At 43.5% G+C, this 22,623-nt stretch overlaps 1 protein-coding gene across 2 annotated transcripts in view; it reads left to right on the top strand.

The window, feature by feature from the left end:
- The first annotated feature begins 4,906 nt into the window (after positions 1-4,906).
- The window catches only part of LOC136632755 (MOB kinase activator 2-like), a 37,171-nt gene continuing 19,454 nt past the window's right edge, over positions 4,907-22,623 (top strand). The window contains exons 1-3 of one of the 2 annotated variants that reach the window (XM_066607893.1): positions 4,907-5,079; positions 14,926-15,024; positions 20,029-20,177. In XM_066607893.1, coding sequence (XP_066463990.1) covers positions 14,987-15,024; positions 20,029-20,177 — 187 coding nt within the window. In that variant the 5' untranslated portion in view covers positions 4,907-5,079; positions 14,926-14,986. Of the gene's footprint in view, positions 5,080-14,925; positions 15,025-20,025; positions 20,178-22,623 lie in introns of both variants that reach the window. The other variant, XM_066607892.1, reaches the window with a different exon arrangement.

The following is a 22,623-nucleotide window of genomic DNA, read 5'->3' as shown; positions in this document are numbered from 1 at the left end:
CTGAATGTAAGGACACAGGATCAGGACTGTATGTGACTGTGTACAGTATGTTCAGCTAATCTGTATCCATCAGCACATGTCAGTAATGTGTACATGTTACAATACTGTAATCATGTCATTTTATGTAATATGCCTGCATTACTAATAGTGACCACAAAGTACACTTCATGTACAGGGGAGGCCGCTCAGGTGGGTTCGAACAAGTGGAATGGAGGTCTGACCCTTACGGTATTCACACGGGAGAGCATGTTATCAGTCCGGAAAACGCGGACTGATATCGCGCTTGTAAAAGTGCAATTCTGGATGTGAGCACGATATGATTTTGCTTTAAAAAATGTATTGCATCTACTTACCTGTGTTTTTCACACGTATGAAAGTACTTCCAATAGATTTCAATAGAAAAGATTGCATTGCACATGTATGAAACACGCCCGTGTGAATACACCATTAGTAGTATATATATATATATATATATATATATATATATCAGGGTTTAAATAGATGAATGTGTTTGCACAGACTTTTGCAAGCATGAACCTCACACCCGTAAAACGCATAAAAAGTAAAGCCATTAATTTAAATTAGTTTGTTCTCATGAACATGTTTCTTGTACGCATTTCCTACGCACGAGAAAAGAGAGGACATAACCTATATTTCACGTTTTTTTCATATGCAGAAAGTTGCCATAGAAGTTGATGGTAGGTTAAAAATTCAAGTGGAAGGGTGTGATGCAGAAAAAAAAACAGCAGCTAGCCCTAATTTGGCTTTGAATAACCATTCTATTCCATGGAAATAGAGTTTCACATGCGCATGTGAACTCCCATTTCAAGCACAAAAACACATACTATGCATTGACACGCGCCTATCAGGGGTATTACTGTCATTTCAAAACCTTATTCATGCACAAATATGCTCAATTGCAGCAATTGTATTTGCACATATGTTCGCCTGTGGTAGCCCTCAGTACAAGCTACATTATCATCTCTTCTATCACATATTAAACTATACCTGAAAGCAGATTTTTCATATTCTCCACTGATGCAAGAATCCCCCTCTGTTATTTATTCCGGCCTTAACAGTGTCAAAGTTAGTAATACATTTGTACTCCCAAATTCTTCTGTGACGCAGAGATTTGAAATTGCCTTTTAATATGGTAACTTTCATATGTTCTATTTTGTGTTCATGACTAGAGAAATGTTCAGCCACAGGTAATTTTGCGTTTCTCTCTTTAATTGTGTGGCGGCAACACCTCATCTTTGCTCTATGTTTTTGTCCTGTTTCTCCAACATAAAGACCCCAACAGGACATTTACTGCACAGGATCAGGTACACAACATCGGACGTGGAACATGTGAATGTCCCTGGGATCTTATAGTCCTGCTGTGTGCTGGAGATCAATATCCTGTCCGCAGTCAGTATATGTGAGCAGGTCTTGCAGCTCCTTACATTACAGGAATATGTCACAGAAGGCATTACCACCCAAAGTGGACACCCATCGATGCTTAATAGCTGTGAATGGTGGCGTCTGGCTAGAATTGTCCATGCAAACAGACAAGTGACTGTGGAAGAAATCATATCTACATTCAATGCAGGACGCCCCCCATGCATATCCCTCAGGTCAGTGTAGCGTTGTTTACCTTCCCATGGGATATGGGAGCAGAAAATCCACCAGTGCGCCTCTGTTAACACTGAGACACTGGATGCAGTGCCTCACCTGGGATTGTGAGGTTGCTAACTGGACCCTAGAAAACTGGCAACATATGGCTTGGTCCAATGAGTCACCGTATGAATTGTATAAGGTTGATGGTAGGGTTTATGTGTTGTGCAGACCCCATGAAGCCATGGACCCAAGGCATTTATGAGATGTGGTGCATAGGTCCATTTGCACCTGAGATTCTGCACCTACAAATACCACGTAGCTGTGGGTGGTGATCAAGACATCATGGCTTAACATCCCTCTAGAAATCTTCTGTCCACTTGTGGATTGATGCCACATCCAGTTCCACTTGTGGATTGATGCCACATCGAGTTGCTGCACTTTGTTGGGCTGGAGGAGGTACTATATAATATTAGTTCCTATCCCATGACTTTTGGCATGTCAGTGTATATGTAAACCTCAGTATGTATAAATCACCCTGAAAGTTGTTTGTAAACAATGATGAGCAACTGATAACAAACTCCTTAACTTGAGATCAAACTTCCACTTTGATCTGGAGAATCAAACCACAACCTGTTTATAGAAAACAACTAGAAAATGTGGAGGAGAAATGATTAAATTCATTCCTATAAAGGGATAGAAAAGATTCATACAGCACAATCATGTTTATGATGGTCGGCATGTATTCTGATGGTAGTAGACAAGACATCAGACAGCTACCAAGGCACCAAGGGTAGATAGTAGTAAAGGGATTGTCAAAAAACGAATTTCTTAAATACCATATTAAGAAATTTTTAGATAAAGGGGGGCACCTTGTTCAGGATCTTCATCTACTAGCCAGAGCTGCTACTGGATATATAAACGGCATCTCTCACTTTGGAGGACCCAGTACTGTGTAATGCTTCATTTCCTCTCTGCTGGTGCTGAATCGTAATTGAATCCTGTCAAATTCCCCTAAAAGTTACAGCTGATGTTTTGGGGACTTAGCAGCAGGACTCCATCAGGGAACACCTTAAATAAAATACATAGTAATATAGTATGTTGGGCTGAAGAGAGACAATGTCCATCTGGTTCAGCCTGTATCTACCCTTCCCGCCCCCGTCCCCGTTTATCCAGAGGAAGGCAAAAAAAAACAATGAGGCAGAAGCCAATTAGCCCTTTTGGGGGGAAAAATTCCTTCCCAACTCCATAATAGCAGTTAAAATAATCCCTGGATTAACGCTTGAAAACTCCTACCTGACTCAAAGACTCGAATCCACAACCCCGCTGGTTATTTAGTGCCTATATCCTGTAATATCGTAGCGCTCTAGAAAGGCATCTAGTCCGCTCTTAAACTCCTCTACCGATTTTGCCATCACCACGTCCTCAGACAGAGAGTTCCACAGTCTCACTGCTCTTACAGTAAAGAACCCCCTTCTTTGTTGGTGATGAAACCTTTGTTCCTCTAGACGTAGAGGGCAGCTCTTTGTTACTGTCGCAGTCCTGGGTATAAACAGATCATGGGAGAGATCCTTGTATTGTCCCCTCATGTATTTATACATAGTTATTTGGTTGCCCCTTAACCATCTTTTTCCAGGGTGAATAATCCCAATTTTGATAGCCTCTCTGGGTATCTCTTTCCTGAGTACTAATGTCCAGAGCTGTACACAATATTTCATGTGAGTCCTGACAAGTGCCGTCTGAAGCTTTTCCATAGCATTGCTATGGAAAATGCCGGCCCCCTGTTCACGAGCGGAGAATCATTGCGATTCTCCGCTCGCGGCCGGCAATTCGCAGCATGCTGCGAATTGCCTAGATTCTCTGCGGTCAGCCTATCTATCAGATTAGATACCGCAGCGTGGACAGGGGGCCTTAGTCTAATCAGTGCTGGGCAAATACAGCAGAATGTCATGTCTTAGGTTGCCTGTCCACGGGAATTGCGTTCCCCACAGCGACAATCCGGCTGCGGGGAATGCAGTGAAAGCTCTCCGTAGTGTTGCTATGGAGAGTGCTTCCCCCCTGTCCATGGGCAGAGAATTATTGCGATTCTCCGCTCGTGGGCGGCAATTCGCAGCATGCTGCGAATTTACCACGATTCTCTGCGGTCAGCCTATCTGTCAGATAGGCTGACAGCGAAGATACGTCTGCCGGCTCCTGCTCCCAGGCTGGGGTATCCCGCGGCGGATCTCCACCATGGGATACCGCAATGCCCGTGGACAGGCAGCCTTAGATTAATGATGCATACCATGCACAGTGTGCATCAGGTAGTCAGAGAAACAGTTTGGCCATCTTTGCTTCTCCAGGCCTGGAGGGTCCCTTTAAGAGCCAAATTCTTTGTATAGTATATCTGACCTAAACGATGGACTGTGGATTTCCATTTATAGTCAATAGGAAATGGAGCCACCTAGAGAGGACCAGTCAGCTCTTCTCACGTGTGGAGTCAATACTTATATTTCCCATAAATAAAACAATTCTGGAGCATTTTTTGTAAGGTGGCCATACACTCTCATTAACTGTTGACGAAACCCTCTTCGTTCTCCACAACTTCCCCATATACATGAACGCTCCTTTCCGGCACACATGCATGTATTTTAAAAGGGGGGTTGGAAATAAGCTACTGCCAGACGCACGATATTCAACATGTCTGATCCTTCTTACCCCCACCATCTGCTGTTGGGGATAAGTCGGCACACTGCCATGCACATAACATAGTCGGTGGGTATTGTTCTTGTCAATGGCCTATGCTTCCACACAATCTGACACTATCTGATCAGTAGGTACATTTTCCTTCACCCAGGGCAAAGATTCAGATTCCTGCCCTTGCTCTTGTAGCTAAATATCATTGTCAATGCAAACTTGCTTCTTAGTCCCCTCTGGCACTCAGCACTTGGGCACATGTCCTCAATCCCTCTACATCAGTGATATCAGAAAAGGTATCATTTAATGCAGGAAATCACATTATGTGCATAGATGTAGTAGAGTCCATCAATTAGGGACGTTACGGAAATGTGCATCCTACAGAACAGATAAGCTGATGTATCCTTTATCCTGCTTTCCATTGATTTATCTCTCACTATTACAAGCCTTGGCACATGCAGCGTGCTTGTAGAAGAAGGTGGAAGGTGACATAATGCTTCCCTGGTTGCCATAGAACAGAACCGCCCTGCATAACTGCAATAGGCTGGCTGCAGGGAATAAGCCAAGACTGAGCAGGCAGGTTGGGGCTGGGCTATGTGCATGGGAAGGGGAGGAGAGCATGTGTAGACTGGGCTGTAACAGCCTCTGGTTAGGCAGGTTCTCCCTCTTTTGTCTGCTACTGTGTTTTTGAAAAGCTTTGGAAGTTGTTGGTTGAGCCAGTGCATTACTAGCTGGGACTGGACACAGGAGGACAACTTCATCAGCAGCAGCTATACGCATAGGCTGACCAGGATCTGCAGACTAGGGGTGAGTAGAGTTACTTGTAGCAATTCTCATACTATATCCAAGACTTATGGGCCTGCCGTATCCTAGACAACTGCTTACTTTGTTACATTCCATGCTTTACTACCATTAGTAATCGAGACAATAACTTTTATTTATACAGCGCCAGCCTATTCTGTAGCCTCGGCATTGGCTTTACAATACATTTTCTGTAGGTTGTTGCTTAACCCAGGGTTATGGTATATGTCAGTGCTATAGATATATAATGCTGCAATATAGGTTACCCGTTTATATGATCAGTTATGCAATTCTTTTTGTATACCATGTGTGTATACGACATGTATGGACTGTCTATAGTGATGTATATATGGTAGTTGGTATTTAAAACTTTTTTTAAAGAGTGTTTGAAATTATGGAAATAAAGTAACATGATTTTTTTTGCTAAGTATCTACTAACCCCCAGCTGTGGTCCATCATATAAACAGGACTTTAGGATGTATGTATTTGGAAAGTGATGGTGACCCCTTATATTTCTGTATATGATCGGCTGGTATATAAGTTCCCTCACTGCAGTTGGCCCATCTCACCTGGTGACTGAGGCAGGTTGTAACAGGAAGCTGTGCCGCCTGATTGACATTCCATGCAGGACTCAGCAGGTCTGTGCATGTGCGCGGAGGACATCTGTCACACTACTAGCATACTGGGAGTCTCCTGCAATTTGACTTTATAGAATGCATACAGTCTTATTGTGTAAACCATATGTATCTCACGTGACTGTACTGTGGGATAAGGCCATGTGGATACAATATAATGCAAATGTATCAAGTATTTTGGAAGGGTGAATGTAAATCTGTTTATAATAAAGGATCTCTATAGCCATAATACCATATGGCACAGAAGACACTGAGACGTGTTGTGTTCAATGGGTTGACTTGTGGCATGAAGCATGCATTGCGGTGCCTTGGAAGTGATAATAACTGGGCATGATTTTGCTTTGACACAGACTCCAGGACATAATAATGAACCTCCTCTTTGGAATAACCTAGGGTCAATCATGATATTGCATTGTGGGCATCTCCTGTATTATTTTATTAGCTTTCAGTAGGGACAATCTGACAGTGGAGAAGGGAATAGTAAGTTCACTGGGTTCCCTTTGAATCTGTTGACAGATATATTATAGAACATAAAGTCATAAACACTGTATAGACTACTGACAGGTAAACTACGGAAAATTTGGTTTACACTTATTTTCTATAGTCGGATAATGAAAGTATATGAAGAAATTGGCCATAATGTAATAGTGGGGCTCCTCTTTAAAGGGATATTCTAATGTGAAGGACTTAATGTCTATTTACACGCAAAGATGATTGCTCAAAATTCATCAGAAACTGACAGTTTTTAGTGATCATTTTGCATTAGCCACTATTGGGCTGATCAGCCCATTAGTAGCTAAGTAGCTTTATTTGCATGCATTTAGAGAACAGTAGGTGGTCTGTTCTCTAAATAAAACGTTTTTGTTCTCCCATGGGCTGACTGCTGCATACAATGCTATCAGTGCTGCCCACGGAGAACACAGCATGCCGTCCCTCTAAATAAGGGAGGATGGATTTTATGCTGAGCTGAACTCAGCAATGAAAGAAGGGTGCACGGTGGGCACGCATTTACACGCAACGGCTATGGACTTTGAATGGAGTGGCAAAGCTCATGCTTGATAACTGCTCCATTCAGGTGCCGCCTAACAGTGATCTTTGCAGCTAGGGGGCCTTACCCCTCACCACCCACTTTTTTGATCGATGGACCCCATCGAGCTACTGTATTATTTGTCACCTATCAGTGGAGAGGTGATAAATCCTTCACTGGAATATCTCTCTAAATCCATATTAAGCTACATTCACACGGGCAAGCACGATATCAAGCCGAGAAACCAGGCCTGATATTGCGCTTCTCAACGCGCGCTTTACCTACGGATGCGAGGCATTTTTCATGCAAAAACACCTTGAATCATTTCAGTGAAATTGTGATCCTCCGTTGTGATGCGTTCCAAAGGACGTGAAAAAATAGGACATGCGCCTAAAGTCCTACTATTGGAACACTACAATTGCTAACATACCCTAAGAGCCTGCAGCATTGGTGCACCAAATAGTCAGAACACATTAGATCTTATTCTAGTCATTTCACCAAGAGCAATCTAGTTGCTATAGGGTCTAATAGACAGCCCCCTACTCCATTGTCTACCATCAAGGGTCTGACCATATGAATGGTGCCATATGTATTGGACAGTAACTTATCAACTGCTGTTAGAAATGCAACTCAGGATCCTTGCTGATGTGGGATGTTACGTTATTTAGATTATTCTTCATTCCTAATATATATGGCCATCTTAACAATAATAGTGTTTTATAAAGCCTTATAGATATCTAGTGGTCTCTGCCTTTCAAATATTCAGATCTTTCACATAGCCCTAAGAAGGCCCTTTAGTTTCTTGGAAGATTGCAAAGTTTTACTATCTGCCATTGAATTCCTCTCCACGCTCCTTTTTCCTTAATGAGATGTTTTTCTCCGCTCTCATGTACTTTCGCTTTTAAAGGTTATTTCTTGACTTAATGAACTTGAAATTGTAGGATGGACATCGGATCTGGGAAACAATGTTCCATTAGCTACCTTATACCAGTCTGCTGAGCCTTCTGAGATAAGGTATCACAGACCTTCATCTCCAGGAGACTAGATACTTTCCACTTGTGTTCTGACAGGTTGTTTTTTCCACCTTCTGATACATGAAAATGCTAGCAGCAATCTAAACCTAATGTTGACGACCAAGATAGCACTAAAAATCCCAGAAAACAGACTTGCCCTTCATAAGTAAATGTGTCCTTAAGATGCCACATCTTAACCCCCCCTCCTGCCCATTAACAATGGTAGATGTTTAAACTGCCTAGTATTTTTATTGTATGTCAGCAAAATTGGTGGATCTAATGTGTGAAACCAGATCTCGCCTTCAAGACTCCTCCATCTGGACTATTATTACATGTCAATGGGAGTATCCCCTACATTGGTCACAATCATAATAACAGAATAAGCAGCAATGTGATTGTTGTTGTGCGTGTCTGTCTTAATGAAATTTTATAAACTTGTCCAAAGGAAAGGAAGCATGGCCCCGATACAGACGTCATGACTAGAGTCCGTCATGGAAACCTGCTAAGGGCTCTGCAACAATAAGTGTCTTCCATTATCAGATCAAGACTTTGTTTCTTCTCATGTTACCTACAGTATATGGCTGTGAGCCATATTCTCACCTTTCAGTGGCTTCATTGGTCTGGTGGTCCACTTAAAAAACAACTGGAATTTTGCTAGTTACGTCAATATTTACTTAGTTGCACACCATTCAGGAGCGAGAAAGAATAGAGCCTTTGTCTTGATTATACCATATGGCAATTGCAGGCCAGCATTGTCCCATGGAATATACAGTAATGTTCTAACCTGCCTATAGCTTTAAGTACATCTATGTTGGTAATCCTATGAGATAAATAAAGCAGCATAACGAAGCATGGGGTACAACTCCAGGCATCCCACCATTGGGATGGGCAGTGGTGCCATTATTGCTTATTCCACTTGATGTTCCATTCCTGAATAGTGCTACTGATTGATGGAATTCTTGAGGTCCCGTCCCCCATGAGCAAATGTTAATAAGTCATCAATTTCTTTTTATCAGGACACTTTGTGTTTCTAAAGAGTCACCTCTGCAGGGACATTCCATATGACCCTACTTTAGCCCGGAGGACCACCACATGGGATAGGCATGCATGTCAAGGGATTTTTTAGATTTTATATGGGCACTTTTTGTGGGTGCAATAACATGCCATCCAGTTTAAAGGATTTTGGGGATCCAGTCAGAGGCATAACTTTAAACTTCTGGTTCCCAATGTAAAATGTGTAACCTACCATTTATAATATTTATAATTCTGAAGGCCTTTAGTGTGGCAGAGTGATTGTGGAATCCACAATTTGGCCATGTGATGCTAGCCTAATTCTGTATAGAGGGGCTGATGACATGTTCTATTTATTAAGAGACCCTCTACTATCTATCTCACAAATGTGCCCACACACAGAATATTATAAGTATGTATTTACCTATAAGTAAATTACTGATTTTTAGGGATGATAATAATATATCTATAGGTGTAATTAGCAATGATAGAATACATTTATCTGGTAGATAAGCTTTGCTGATATTGAAGTTAGTGGATATGAGGTGTAAACAGGATGTAGACTGGGAGGGAGATATATGTCACAATACAGGAGAGAAAATCGCTGACTTGTCCTTGGAAGGTTACTGTACCAGCAGCCGGCCTCTGGATGATGAGAACACTAATCAAGATTTCCTTGAGGTCAAAACAAGAATTGTCTGATAGGCTTTATGAAGTGTCTGATTTTATAGATTTTTCATGATGAGCCAATACTCAAGTTTTATCCTGAATAGTGACCTTAGTCATTAGTCGTGTCAAACATAACCTTCATGTTGCCCCTTTTTTTTAGCATCGTAAGGGCTAAAGCAGAGGCGTAGCTACTGACTTGTGGGACTGGGTGCAAAAGTTCTGCTTGGTCCTTCCTACTCCCACAATTATTCACGAGATAGGGGATATCTTGCTGATCGGTGGGGGTCTCATCACTAAGATGCCCGACGATCTCGAGAATACTGTTGTGGAATATTCAGTCCCATGTGAAAGGACAGCGCAGGACAGAGGGACTTGCATGGAGCAGGACACACAGTCACAGTCAGGACAGGAGGAGGATGGGGACCTGGATTGGATCTGCAAAGATGGCGCTAGGCTCGGTGGGCTGGGTGTGGGCAAGACAAGTACCATGGTCCGAGAAGAGATGGGCAGGCAGCTAGATGGTGAGGCAGAGAGGAGATCAGCTGGATGTCTGTGTGGCGAGGGACGCTGCGTGCCCCTCCTCCTCTACTTCATAACAGCGCTGGACCAATCACAAGGCAGCGCCACACTGATAGACTGCAGTTGTGGCGAATCATGGCCCACCCACTACAATAGCGCTGTTTAGTGGTGACAACAATGTAAGTGTAGTGGGCCTGAAATAAAACATCAGCATGTACCAAGGGGGCCAGGTCACAACTGTGACCCCTGTGACCACAAAGGCTGTGCCAGTGGGTTAAAGAGAAACAATCCTCTTACATTGATTGTTTTTCTCTATGTGGCCAAACAGTGCAACCATGTATTTTATGTCGGAGCTGACCAAAAAAACTGTTGTAACCCCGAAATCCCCCTTCTTTTGAGTCTATTGATATAATCCCTCTGTTTAGCAACCCCGTATTGTCCAGGCTGCAGTTGTGCAATCATGTCTTTAATTGATCTTCATTAATAATTGACATGAACGTAAATGCATTCTTCTTCCTCTTGTGCTCCTCTGCTGCAGGACTATTTTTAAAGCCAGTAAGAAAAGTACAGGAAACCTTAGATCTACATTTTCCATTACACAGATCTTGGAACGTCTTCCCATCTTGATTATGTGGGATGGTAATATGTAGTTGGTGACTGCCAGCTTATGACTTAAGGGAAGGGAGGAGATGAGAGTTGTCTGGCCTGGTTAGAAAATGCCACTGCTGCAGAACCTCTTCTGAGATCTATATCTTGTTTTTATTATTGAGGAGTCTGAGGAACGTTTTACTCAGAACTAGACTGGTTCCTTGAAGCTTCTGCAGCACAATGCAACCTACCCTGTGATGCCATATATAATACTGATGTCTTCTTAAGTGACAGACGAGCCTTTGGGTCCCCTCAAACATCAGGACCCATGTGCAACTGCTACTTCTGCATCCCCTATAGATACACTCTACCTCATAACATAGTTTATGATGACCGATAAATCTTGTATTTTAAGTTGGGTGCTATTGTATGGAGAGGGCTAAGAAGTCAGACCTGCTTCATATGCAGTGGGTATTGACTATGTTTGACAGTCGACACGTAGCTGAAATGGGCAGGATTGGAGATAACGCTGATCCCGGCCATTAACCCTTTAGATGCTGCTGTCAGTACTGACAGCAGCATTTAAATTACCCAACAGAAGGAGAGGCCTTTCTCTGAAAACTGAATGGACATGATACTTAGCAGACTCAGTGACCGTGCCATAGATCACTTCTTATTAATCTCTGCAAATATACAATTCATTGTAATACTGAAGTATTGCAGTATATTGGACATGCAATCAGATGATCGTAAGTTCAAGTCCCCTACAGGAACTTAAAAAGAGGAAAAGTAAATATAAGATTAATAAGGTTTTCAGTAATTAAAGGGGTTGTCCCGCGAAACAAAGTTGGGGTATACACTTCTGTATGGCCATATTAATGCACTTTGTAATGTACATTGTGCATTAATTATGAGCCATACAGAAGTTATTCACTTACCTGTTCCGTTGCTAGCGTCCTCGTCTCCATGGTGCCGTCTAATTTTCAGCGTCTAATCGCCCGATTAGACGCGCTTGCGCAGTCCGGTCTTCTTCTTTTCTGAATGGGGCCGCTCGTGCCGGAGAGCGGCTCCTCGTAGCTCCGCCCCGTCACGTGCCGATTCCAGCCAATCAGGAGGCTGGAATCGGCAATGGACCGCACAGAAGACCTGCGGTCCACCGAGGGTGAAGATCCCGGCGGCCATCTTCTCAAGGTAAGTAAGAAGTCACCGGAGCGCGGGGATTCAGGTAAGCACTATCCGGTTTTTTTTTTTAACCCCTGCATCGGGTTTGTCTCGCGCCGGGCTAGTGAAAAAAAAACAAAACGTTTCGGCGCGGGACAACCCCCTTAATTTTAAAAATATTAAAAGTCTAAAAAAAACATTTTCTAAGCGCTTGCATCCAAAAAAAATTTTAAAATGTCAAAATTGGTATCTCCATGGCTATTAAAGTCCAGTTTATTAAGATATCACATTATTTATGCCACACAATGAACACCGTAAAAAAAAAAGTACAGAATGGTTTTTTTGGTCACTCTATCTCCAAGAAAAAAAGTGCTCAAAAACTCCTATGTACCCCAAAATGGTACCTATAAAGTCTGATTACACAAAAAATGGGCCCTCACACAGCTCCATTGACGAAAAAACAAAAACATATAGGGAGGAGATGACAGAAAGCAATTTAAATTAAAACAAAGGTATACTATATTATTTAGCAATAGTACAACCTAAAAAACTATATAAATTTGGTATTGCCGTAATCGTACTGAGCCATAGAATAAAGATAATATGTCATTGTTGCCCTAGCGATAATGCCATAAAAACAGAACAATCCCCCCAAATGGGGAAATACAGCTCATCCTGCAAAAGCAAGCTCTCCCGTACTGTAGCTATGTTGCAAGAAAAATTAAAAAATTATGATTTTTTTTTTTTTTAAAGTGTGGATGAAAAAATGGAAATGGGGGGAAAAAATGAAGAAGTGCAGCAGCAGAAAGAGGTTAATTGGTGCCAGATTATTATATAGTCATTGAAAGCATACTGCATTACTTAAGAGTAGAGAACCTCTGTGAATAGAGAAGAATATAGGACAAGGCCGATCAATGTTTTTTTTTCGTGGCAAATTGCAGCATATCGCGATTTTTAAACGCGTGCGGTTTATCGCGCTTTTCATAGAACGATCCCGACCCGCTCCACATTCACTAGCCTCTAGGACGGTCGTCTTATGTAAAGAGACCCCAAAGAAAACAATTACCATAGCATAGATTGTCAGTACAATAAAGGGAGTTTCTTCTACATTGCCTTTATTTCCACGCAGCAGGAATGCTCTGCATGTTAATGCTCAGCTAAATATAGAGGCTTTGGCCACACACCAGGAAACGTATACTCTTGTAGAGCTGACAGGCGGCGTGATATTGTGGAAAATGTGGATAATTCATGTATTTGTACAGCGATAATGAATATAGATTGTATTATGGGGCTGCATGAGCTGTCAGCAGTCCAGATAAGCACTGGGAATGTTTTTACAAAGTCTCTTAACTAGTTTTCAGTTTTTTTCATATCTTTTTATGGGATTGGCAATGGAAATAAAACGTAACGTCATTAGGGCTGCATTATAACACAATGCAATGAGCAAGGAAGAGAAAGAAGGATAGTTAAAAAGGTTTTCTGGGGGTATAATATTGATGCCCTACCCTAAAGTGGATTTATAAATGTCTGATCACTCAGGGTCCAGTCGCTGTATCCTGAGAACAGCACATCCTGAAGGCCTATGTGATGTGAATGGGATGGTAGTACGCACGTGTGACCACTGCTCCATTCACTTCTGTAGGACGGAGGTAGGTAACCAAGTGCATCAATCTCCCTCCATCAAACTAAAGCTCATGGCACAGTAGTCATGCATTTGCTTAACCATTCAATCACATGGTGCTTTCAGGGAATGCCCCTCTCTGGATCATTGTGGGGCCCAGTAGTTGGACCTCTTTTGGATAGGGGATGAGTATCTAAAGTAGGAAAAAACCCTTTAGGGAAACCTAAGACCTGTCTAGAGTTGAGTGTTTGCTAGAATTATATTCAGTCTAGAAAGTCCTCTGTGGGTTCAAGGCCGGTGGTGACACACTAGCATGTATCGGTCTATGTTTTGCGTCCATAATATGGAAATGGCCTGACCACGGGTCTTCTGATCTGAAATCTGAGCATCATATATTTCTATGATGCTTGTAGTTCGGGTCAGGAGACCTGCGGTCAGGCTGGGATGCTCTTCTGTATTATGAATGCAAAACAGTCGATGAAATACGTTAGGCCGCTTGCACACGAGTGGGTTTGAATTGCGGAATCTATGATTGTCTTCCACGCAGATGATCTGCGGCATTCCGCACCAATTCAAACTAACAGAGCATGCACATGCCCGCTCACACAAGTGGATAGCAACCGCAGCATGCTCCATTTTTGAACTGATTCAACGTGGATGGCTTCCATTGAGGTCAATGGAAGCCATCCGACCCACGGCCGTTCCACAATTCACATTGCGGAATTCCAAGTCATTGCTAGGCGATGAAGGAGGAAAATCAGGAGTTCTAAAATAAAATCTGTACTGCGCGAGTCTGATGGCGAGCTGTGCAGACCATCCGCAGTACAGAAGAAGAGACAAAATTACAGGTATGCTCGGACGCTTGACAGGCACAAGGTTGGATTCCGCCATGGGCTCCCACTTTTGCGGAATCCGACCGTTCGTGTACAGGTGGCCCCAAACGTAATTGTAACCAACCCCTTCCTGCCTTGGTGCTTTACTATGATGTAGAAGTCTGTGGTTTTGTTTTGTCTTTCTGCATTTATTATAATAAAAATGTATTCATATGATGATTTTTTAAATTTGGTGTACCAATTGTTTTTATATACTCCTCTTTTACTTATATTTTTGGCTGCTGAGCATTATCGATGATGTAAAAAGGAAAGCACATGTGCCTTTCCTAAAAACATGCATTTTTACACGCTGTTTTTTAATGCGTTTTTGCAGGAAAAAAAACACTATGTGCAATAGCAGCTTTGCAGGTCAGATAGTGATCAGAACTTATCTTTATAACACTGAATACAATTGCCTGTCATTGCTACAATGAAATTAGTGGTTGAAAATTCCTATATGTATATGTGCAGAATTGGTGGAAATGCCCACTTACAGTACATCCCGAATATCCCCATTTTCAACAAACCCTCATAATACTGACCCCTCGCAGCCACCTGGTGTGTGTCTGTAACACTATAAAGCTACACAATTGCTCTCTGGTTAGTCTACATATTAATTGTAGCCCTGGAAGTTATATGGAGTGTGGTTTCAGGCGGGTCATTTGCATTACACTGCTCTTTTGTTTCGTGTGTCATATATAGTCAGAGTCTTTATTACATTTGTATTCATCCTCAGGTCTCAAAAGTAAAGGTGGGAAGCAGCTGCTGGTCTGTCTACACTGAAACCTGCCGGCACAATGGTATTTCAAGCAGTTGGAAAACTACTGGGGAAGCAGTAAGTATTTTTCTTTTAAATATCTTTCCAATGCAACTCGAGTCAAAAAATCATTGGATCGTGGGAATTTGAACGATAATTGTTCAGTGTACACAGGTCAACGATTGAACAGCGAACAAGAATTTGTTGTTCATTTCATTTCAACTTTGTGATTGTTTGCTTGTTCAAACTACTTTTCATTCCTTGTATAAGGGCCCTGTTCTCATCGCGGTTTGAGCGAGAATCGTTGGGTCTAACTGCACGGACATCATGTAGTTTTCATTATTGAGTCGTTCATCATTCTCTTTCAGCAACCTTATCAGTGCCGTGCGCTAAGTTCTCAGCTGGATACCGCTGATACTATTGTTTCAGTTGGTATCCCGCTCGGAGAACACAGCCGGAGTATGAGAAGACAGCGATCCAGCTGTGTGGTGCATACCCCACTCGGAGCGCTCAGCTGTATACCAGCTGTGCGCTCCGTGAACACAGCAGGAGTATAGGATGCTGGCACCCCCGCAGTGATTTTAGGGGAAGGGCTTTAAATATGAGCCCTTCCCTGAAAATCATCCCTAGCTGGTGTAAAAAATAAAAATATATATATACTCACCTCTCCGCCACTGCCAAGGTTCAGCCGTGTGTAGCCGCTTCTTCTCCCTGCACTGCTCTGAAGTTCTTTCATCAGGCGGGGATTTAAAATCGCCGCCTGCTGAAAGAGCTGTATCTGATTGGCTGAGCGCTTAGCCAATCACAGGCAGCACTCAGCTATTCAATGAAGCAAATTATTTTTCATTGGACTTTTATTATAATGCAAATTTCCTGCATGGAAAACCAGGCAGTGAAGTAAAAATATACCGGAATAGCTTTATGTATCATATCTCTAGGAATGCTGGCCGCAGATATTATCACTATGTAAGCAGGATGGGTTTATTTATTGATGTTGCCTAAGACGATGTACAGACAGGAAATGATATAACAGACCAATGTCACTTTGTTTGGAGGTTGCATAATTACTGTATAAACATCATTTGCAGGTTGTAAAGCTCACCATAGATCTAAGATTTGTTTGGATGACATTGATTACTTCAGATTCCCATCTCCTTTTCCTACATGCCAGTTCAACTTAGTCGAATATGCACAGGCAGAAGAGACTGTCAGAATAATCTGGCTATGCTTATGTCCAGAATAATTAGGAGGTCAGCCAGATAAACAGCCTGATGGCTTGTTCCCCCACCCAAACCTCCATTAACAGACATTGGGAAGCATCCTTATAGACATCAGATCTGTATTCGGCAACTGGACTCTACAGTTACGTTTTTAAGAGGTCTTGTCTCAGGATAGTCATTGGTGGCATATTGCTAGGCTATACTGTATGTCAGCAATATCTGATCGGCAGGGGCTCCAATCTCTGTGACCCCCCCCTTCACCCCCATGACCACTAGAATGAAGTAGCAGTGGTGTTAGGAAAGTGTGTGACCCTTCTTCGGTTGTATTTTTAGCTTTTCCAAATGGTCATTTGGTTGTCTATTGACTATAAAGAGATGTAGCTGAAAGTGGCATCACTGCTACTTTGTTCTGTTGACTGGAGTGGTCATAATAAACAGCCACTAATGTCCATTTCAGACTTGAAAGAAGGGTGTCGTTGAAGAGGGCTGCAGAAATGGGCCAGCAATGAAGTGGTAGTAGCAAGGGCAGCACTCATGATTGTGGTTAACCTGTGCTAAAATAAGAAAAGTGAGTACTTACCTGCCCTGTGCTGCCATGATCCAGTGTTGCAGCCCCGCTGTGGTCCTGACATTTATTATGATAATTGCTGTCACTGGAAATCAGGTGACTGCCGTAGCCAATCAGAAGCTGCAGCATCACTGCTTGTTCTCCTGGAATCAATGCTCACATGCTAAGTGCCATGATGCCAGGAGTTAGGGAATGTGACGCTGCAGCAGTTATCTGTCTTCCGTTAACAGCAGCAACAAACTGCAACACCACAGTGGGGCTGCAGTGCTGGATCGTGGTGGCAGGGAACAGGTAAGTATTGCTCCTGTTCTTATTTTACCACCGTGGGCACTAAAGAGGGCATGCTATCTGGAAATCGGACAATCCCTTTAAGCATGCCTAATATTGATTCTAGAATCTGGTTGTTGATTTCCTGGATTGCAGATGTTGTTTGAGTACATTTCTATGGATGGGATCCATGCATATTATAGATCCCTATAGACATATCCCACGCCTAGACACACTTGGAGAAAATCATTATTTCATAAGCCAGCCTAAGAAAATGTGCTCTCTTGGAGATACAGCTGTGATGTTAGACTATCAATAATTGTTTTTAACCCCATTGTAATCAAAAAGTTAGTGAGTTGTCCTCTTTTGTCAAGATGGTCAGTTCTACTGACAACCAATATTGTTACCATTACAGCCTGTACAGGGATTGTCACCCAGTCTTCTTCAACTCCAGAATACCCAAGCTGTCTGGTAATCCACAAATTCATCCCCCTCTCCAATACTGCAGCATATCTAATCAGATTTGTCGTTCTAGGAAAGCTAGGTGACAATCCCACTGAGAACAGTACCATCATGTGTACTGGGTGTCCCTAGCATTTCCCAAAAGCTGATGTAGCTGCTATAACAATAAATATGATTTTCAACATAACAGAAGACAATGCGTTCTTGCATTTACTGGTGATTTTAAGAGGAATTGCCCTTTAATAAATTGTGATGATTAAAGTAGGTCCAAACCGTCTAAACAAAGTAAAAGCTGCATAAATGTTTATTTATTGGGATGTTTTCCTAGAAGATCCACCCAATTCTTATTAAAGCCTTATGAGTAATTAGAGGAAGAGAAGTGCAAGTTGAATGTAAGGCGGAGGAGGTAAATCAGGGTGAGGCATTAAGAAGCTGCACTCCCAAAGTAAAGCCTGACAGTCCTGTTCTATCACTCCAACTTGTCATTTACTAGCATTATCATAAATATGAAGTCACTGATCAAACAGGGTGAAGAGCAGGTGACTTCCACATGGGGGTGCTTTTAAGAAGATTAGACATTGCACGTATTAGGTTATTAGCCCTTTTATCCAACAGCCCCCCAATGCACCCCCTCCAACTCCAAAAAAGCAACTTCAAACTAAAGGGACTTCCCTAGATATCTCCTATCTTGGAAAGAACTGGAACCTATATGGCCCCCTACATATCTCGTCACTCACTGCTGTAATGTCACTAGAGCAAAAGAGGATTGCCATTAGAGAATATGGGAAAGTTGGGTGACAACTACTGTAATTGGTAGCTATATATATAGTTTATCTCCCAGCTTTCTCACAGATAGTGATGAACAAACTTTTAAAAAGTTTGCTTTGGCTAGTTCGTCGAACTTTCGGTATTAATTAGTTCCAACCAAACCGGAAGTTCACCAAGACCACTAAAACTGGTGTATAAAACTGTCTTAAAGGGGTGGTCTCGCGAAACCAAGTGGGGTTATACACTTCCGTATGGCCATATTAATGCACTTTGTAATGTACATTGTGCATTAAATATGAGCCATACAGAAGTTATTCCACTTACCTGCTCCGTTGCTAGCGTCCTCGTCTCCATGGTTCCGTCTAAATTCGCTGGCAGCTTGCTTTTTTAGACGCGCTTGCGCAGTCCGGTCTTCTCCATTCAGCACGAGCCGCTTCAGTGTGCTCCCCGCTACAGCTCTTCTGCGCATGCGCAGACGAGCTGTCACTGCTCGGGAGCGCGCTGAAGCGGCCATTCTGCACCATCCTCTGTTAGAGGAAGGTGCAGAAACTGGAGCTGCCCAGCGGAGAAGACCAGCCCAGCCCAGCAGCCCCGAGAAGCCTCCCAGGTAAGTGATGGGTCGGGGGGGGCTGCCGCTGCGCCGGGCTGCGCCGGGGGGGGGCTGCCGCTGCGCCGGGGGGGCTGCCGCTGCGCCGGGGGAGCTAGCGCTAGGCCGGGGGGGCTGTCGCTGCGATGGGGGGGGCTGTCGCTAGGCCGGGGGGGCTGTCGCTGCGCCGGGGGAGCTAGCGCTAGGCCGGGGGGGGCTGTCGCTGCGATGGGGGGGGCTGTCGCTAGGCCGGGGGGGCTGTCGCTGCGCCGGGGGAGCTAGCGCTAGGCCGGGGGGGCTGTCGCTGCGATGGGGGGGGGGCTGTCGCTAGGCCGGGGGGGCTGTCGCTAGGCCGGGGGGGCTGTCGCTGCGATGGGGGGGGCTGTCGCTAGGCCGGGGGGGCTGTCGCTGCGCCGGGGGAGCTAGCGCTAGGCCGGGGGGGCTGTCGCTGCGATGGGGGGGGGCTGTCGCTGCGCCGGGGGAGCTAGCGCTGGGGAGCCGGGGGCTAGCGCCGGTTACCTGCTGTCTGGTCGGCGGCTGCGGGGCGTCTGGTCGGCGGCTGCGATGCGTCCGGTTGCCATGGAGACACAGCTGGCGGCGTCTCGGGAGAGCGCACGTCGGGCTGCAGCGAGCGACTGGGAAAGAGCCGGCGGCCATCTTGAGGAAACTTTTATAACTTGCTGAAACGCTGGAACGGTAAGTACGAACCAGCTAGAAATGTCATTTACAGGGGGGCTTAGTAATGTGTGTTTAATGGGGGGGACTGGGCAAAAAAAAAAATTAACTGCTTCCTCGAGACATCTCCTTTAAGAGCAGGAAAAGCCTAGTATAACACTCAGTGTTTAAACAATTAGTGTTCAGGACTAGTGTTGAGTGAGCTGAACCAGTAGAACCCTGTTCCGTGTAGATCTTTGCTATAAGCTTGGTTATGGTTTGTGCTGGACTGAACTTTTAGCAAAGTTCAACCCAAAACAGGGTTCTACTGGTTGGTCTGCTCATTGCTATGCACAGGCCTAGGTACATAACAAGTAGCTGAAGTTTTGAATTTTTAGCAAACTACAATATCCAACACAGCCTTTGAACAACAGCGGTGCTGCTTGTGATGGGAGCAGTTAGCCACTAAGATATAATGTTTAATCTTCAGGTCCTTCCTAACCATGTGACGATTTTGGGTAACATCACACAAACAGTTATTTTTCCTTTTTCAGCAGCAGTAAAATAAAAAAGAAGGCAGCAGCAGAAAGCGAGAAGCTCTACCTGGAACCACGATATACTGGGGCTCGAATACTAGATGCCGATATGTTAATGCTGGTGGCATTACCCAAAGGACTCAATGTAGACGAATGGCTGGCCAGTAATGGTAAGTTTCCCAGTCCTTGTATGGTTGTTCTCTTAATACCAGTAGTCTGCTTGGATCATTGTCATATGATACAATTCATGTCATGACAGTGTTAGTAGTAGTTCCACAAACTGTAGGACTGCTGTAAAACTTTCCGTAACTTAGCACATTATCACTGTGCACATACACTGCTGGCTGCCTTAAATGCTGGCCATGCAGATGAGATACCTGATGCTGCATGGAAGCACCTTCAGCTTCCATGTAGGTGAAGATGGAGGAAGAGAAGCGACATCCTGTAGCATGTGGAGAGTGGATGTGAATAGGAGTCAGTACCTAGAGAGAGAGAGCCCTACCAAAGTTCTAAAACAGGTATCCGTTCACACTACAGGCGTTTTCTGTGCGGCCGTCCATAGTTAAAATCACCGCACAGAGGTACTTGATTGTGACACTCATGCATAGTCAGCGCGGGGTGTTTTATTGGCTACGCCTTCCTAAATAATTGTCTGCCAGAGAGTCTGCGGAGTGACCCCTACCCCCTTCCTCCTCTGGAGTGCTCCCAATCCAGGACCCGGTGACATACAGATAACATGGACTGTAGGACCATATTCATCCAGTGTATCCTCCCTACCTCTAAGCTGTAGCCCGTAAATATTCAGAAGTGAATTGTACCTGCATTACCTATTATACAAGTTTTATTCAGTAAAAGTTATACCGGGCCTTAACCATTCCTAAGGACCCGAGGTACTTGATACAAGTCTCTGTATTTACTTCTCCGCCGCGTGAATACCAGTGCGTGGGAACGGTGGCGTCACGAGTGATAAGTACTACTACTCCCCCTATCCCGTTTATTGGCACTTCCTGCCATAGGAGTGTTGAAGCTGGCTTACAAATTTACATTGGCCTTGGCTGCGTGTCATCCCTCCGGGACCAGAGCCTGATAAGTGCCACCGTGACGAAACAGCACTTATGCCTCCCAGCTCTTCACGTCAGCCAGGTGCCCAGGTTCTCCCATCTGGGGTGTTGCAATAGTCATCCCTGAGATCAGCTGGTCACTATGGGTTCGGCCTCTCACACCCCTAACATGATAACAATGGACGCTGAAAAAAAAATGTTTGCCTGTATGATGACATGCAGTTCATACTGTTCTGCTACATGTTTGTCATACAATTCACACCTGCATTTTGGCTTATACCATGTCTTGAAGCTTACATAACACTGAGAGTGACAAAATGTCTTCTAGACCTGTCCTGTACATGCCTTACATTGTATTCTCTCTTGTTTGGATTGGGCTATGAGAACAGAGTTGGTCAGGCCGGGTGAAGCATGTGCATGTTTTCTTCACTTTGGTATGTGGATGACAACTGCACTTTGCATAATTGTCACATACTTGGCACTTGAGTAAGAAGATGTTATAACAGACGCCATGTCTTCTGGTAGAACTACAATTACCAGCTTTCCAAACAGAGCACAGACAAAGTTGTGGAAAAGTATAGATCAGGGTTGAATTATAAAAAATGAAACAAAAAAAAAAAAAGAACTTGGAACATCCTCCGGAGCACCAAGAAACCTATTATAACGCAACGGAAAGAATATGGCACAACTACAAACCTTCAGAAGAGAAAGCAGCACACCAAGGCTCACAGACCATTCAAGGAGGACATCGAAGACTCAACAAAGGTTGTAATGTGAATACTTTTGCTAGACACTGTATACAATATATACCTAATTATAATATATTTAAACTGTAGTCTATGGCAATAGAGATGCCATGAAGATTGGACTAAACTTTATGAAAACAGGCAACGTCAAAACAAAACAGTAATACGTCAAGTGAAGTTTAGCAATGAATGATCCTTTTAGCAGACTGATAACACTGTCATCACCTTGACAGAAGTTGGCCAGGTTTTAATTTTTTTGTCTGATAGTTGGACAAAACATCTTTTGTCTACGAACTTTCTTTCTTTGAAAGAACATGCCAGAAATATTGTTTGTCCTTTGCCCCGACTCATAGAAGTCTCGTATAGAAGACTCGTATTGCCAGTTTTAACGACTGTATTGGCAAATATGGACTAAAATGGGACAAATATGAGTAATGAGTAATGATTATTCAACAGACGATCATTCTTTCAGTACTTGTTAAACCATCAACTTCCTTCTATCTAATGTGTATGAGCACTGTTACCCAAACAGCTGAGCCACTAGGCTTGGCTTTCTATAAATCCCATAGACTATTGCTCGACCTGCTCTCTTTTGTCTCTTCTTTAGGCTGATGCTAGTAACTTAGGATTGCTAAGGGAGGAATTATAAGACCTCCATTATCCCTATAGGTGACTGTTCCAGAAATGTCTCTGTTCAGAACACCCTTTTAAATCCAGGGTGGACACAATACTGTAGCCAACAGACATCAATTTAAAATAAAAAAATAAAAAACATAGGCGCCAAAAATTTTTTTCCAGTCTTCTTGACA

Source organism: Eleutherodactylus coqui, chromosome 6 (genome assembly GCF_035609145.1).
Source record: "Eleutherodactylus coqui strain aEleCoq1 chromosome 6, aEleCoq1.hap1, whole genome shotgun sequence".
Lineage (NCBI taxonomy): Eukaryota > Metazoa > Chordata > Amphibia > Anura > Eleutherodactylidae > Eleutherodactylus > Eleutherodactylus coqui.
Note: the sequence above shows the minus strand (reverse complement) of the source record. Positions and strands in the feature narration are given on the sequence as shown.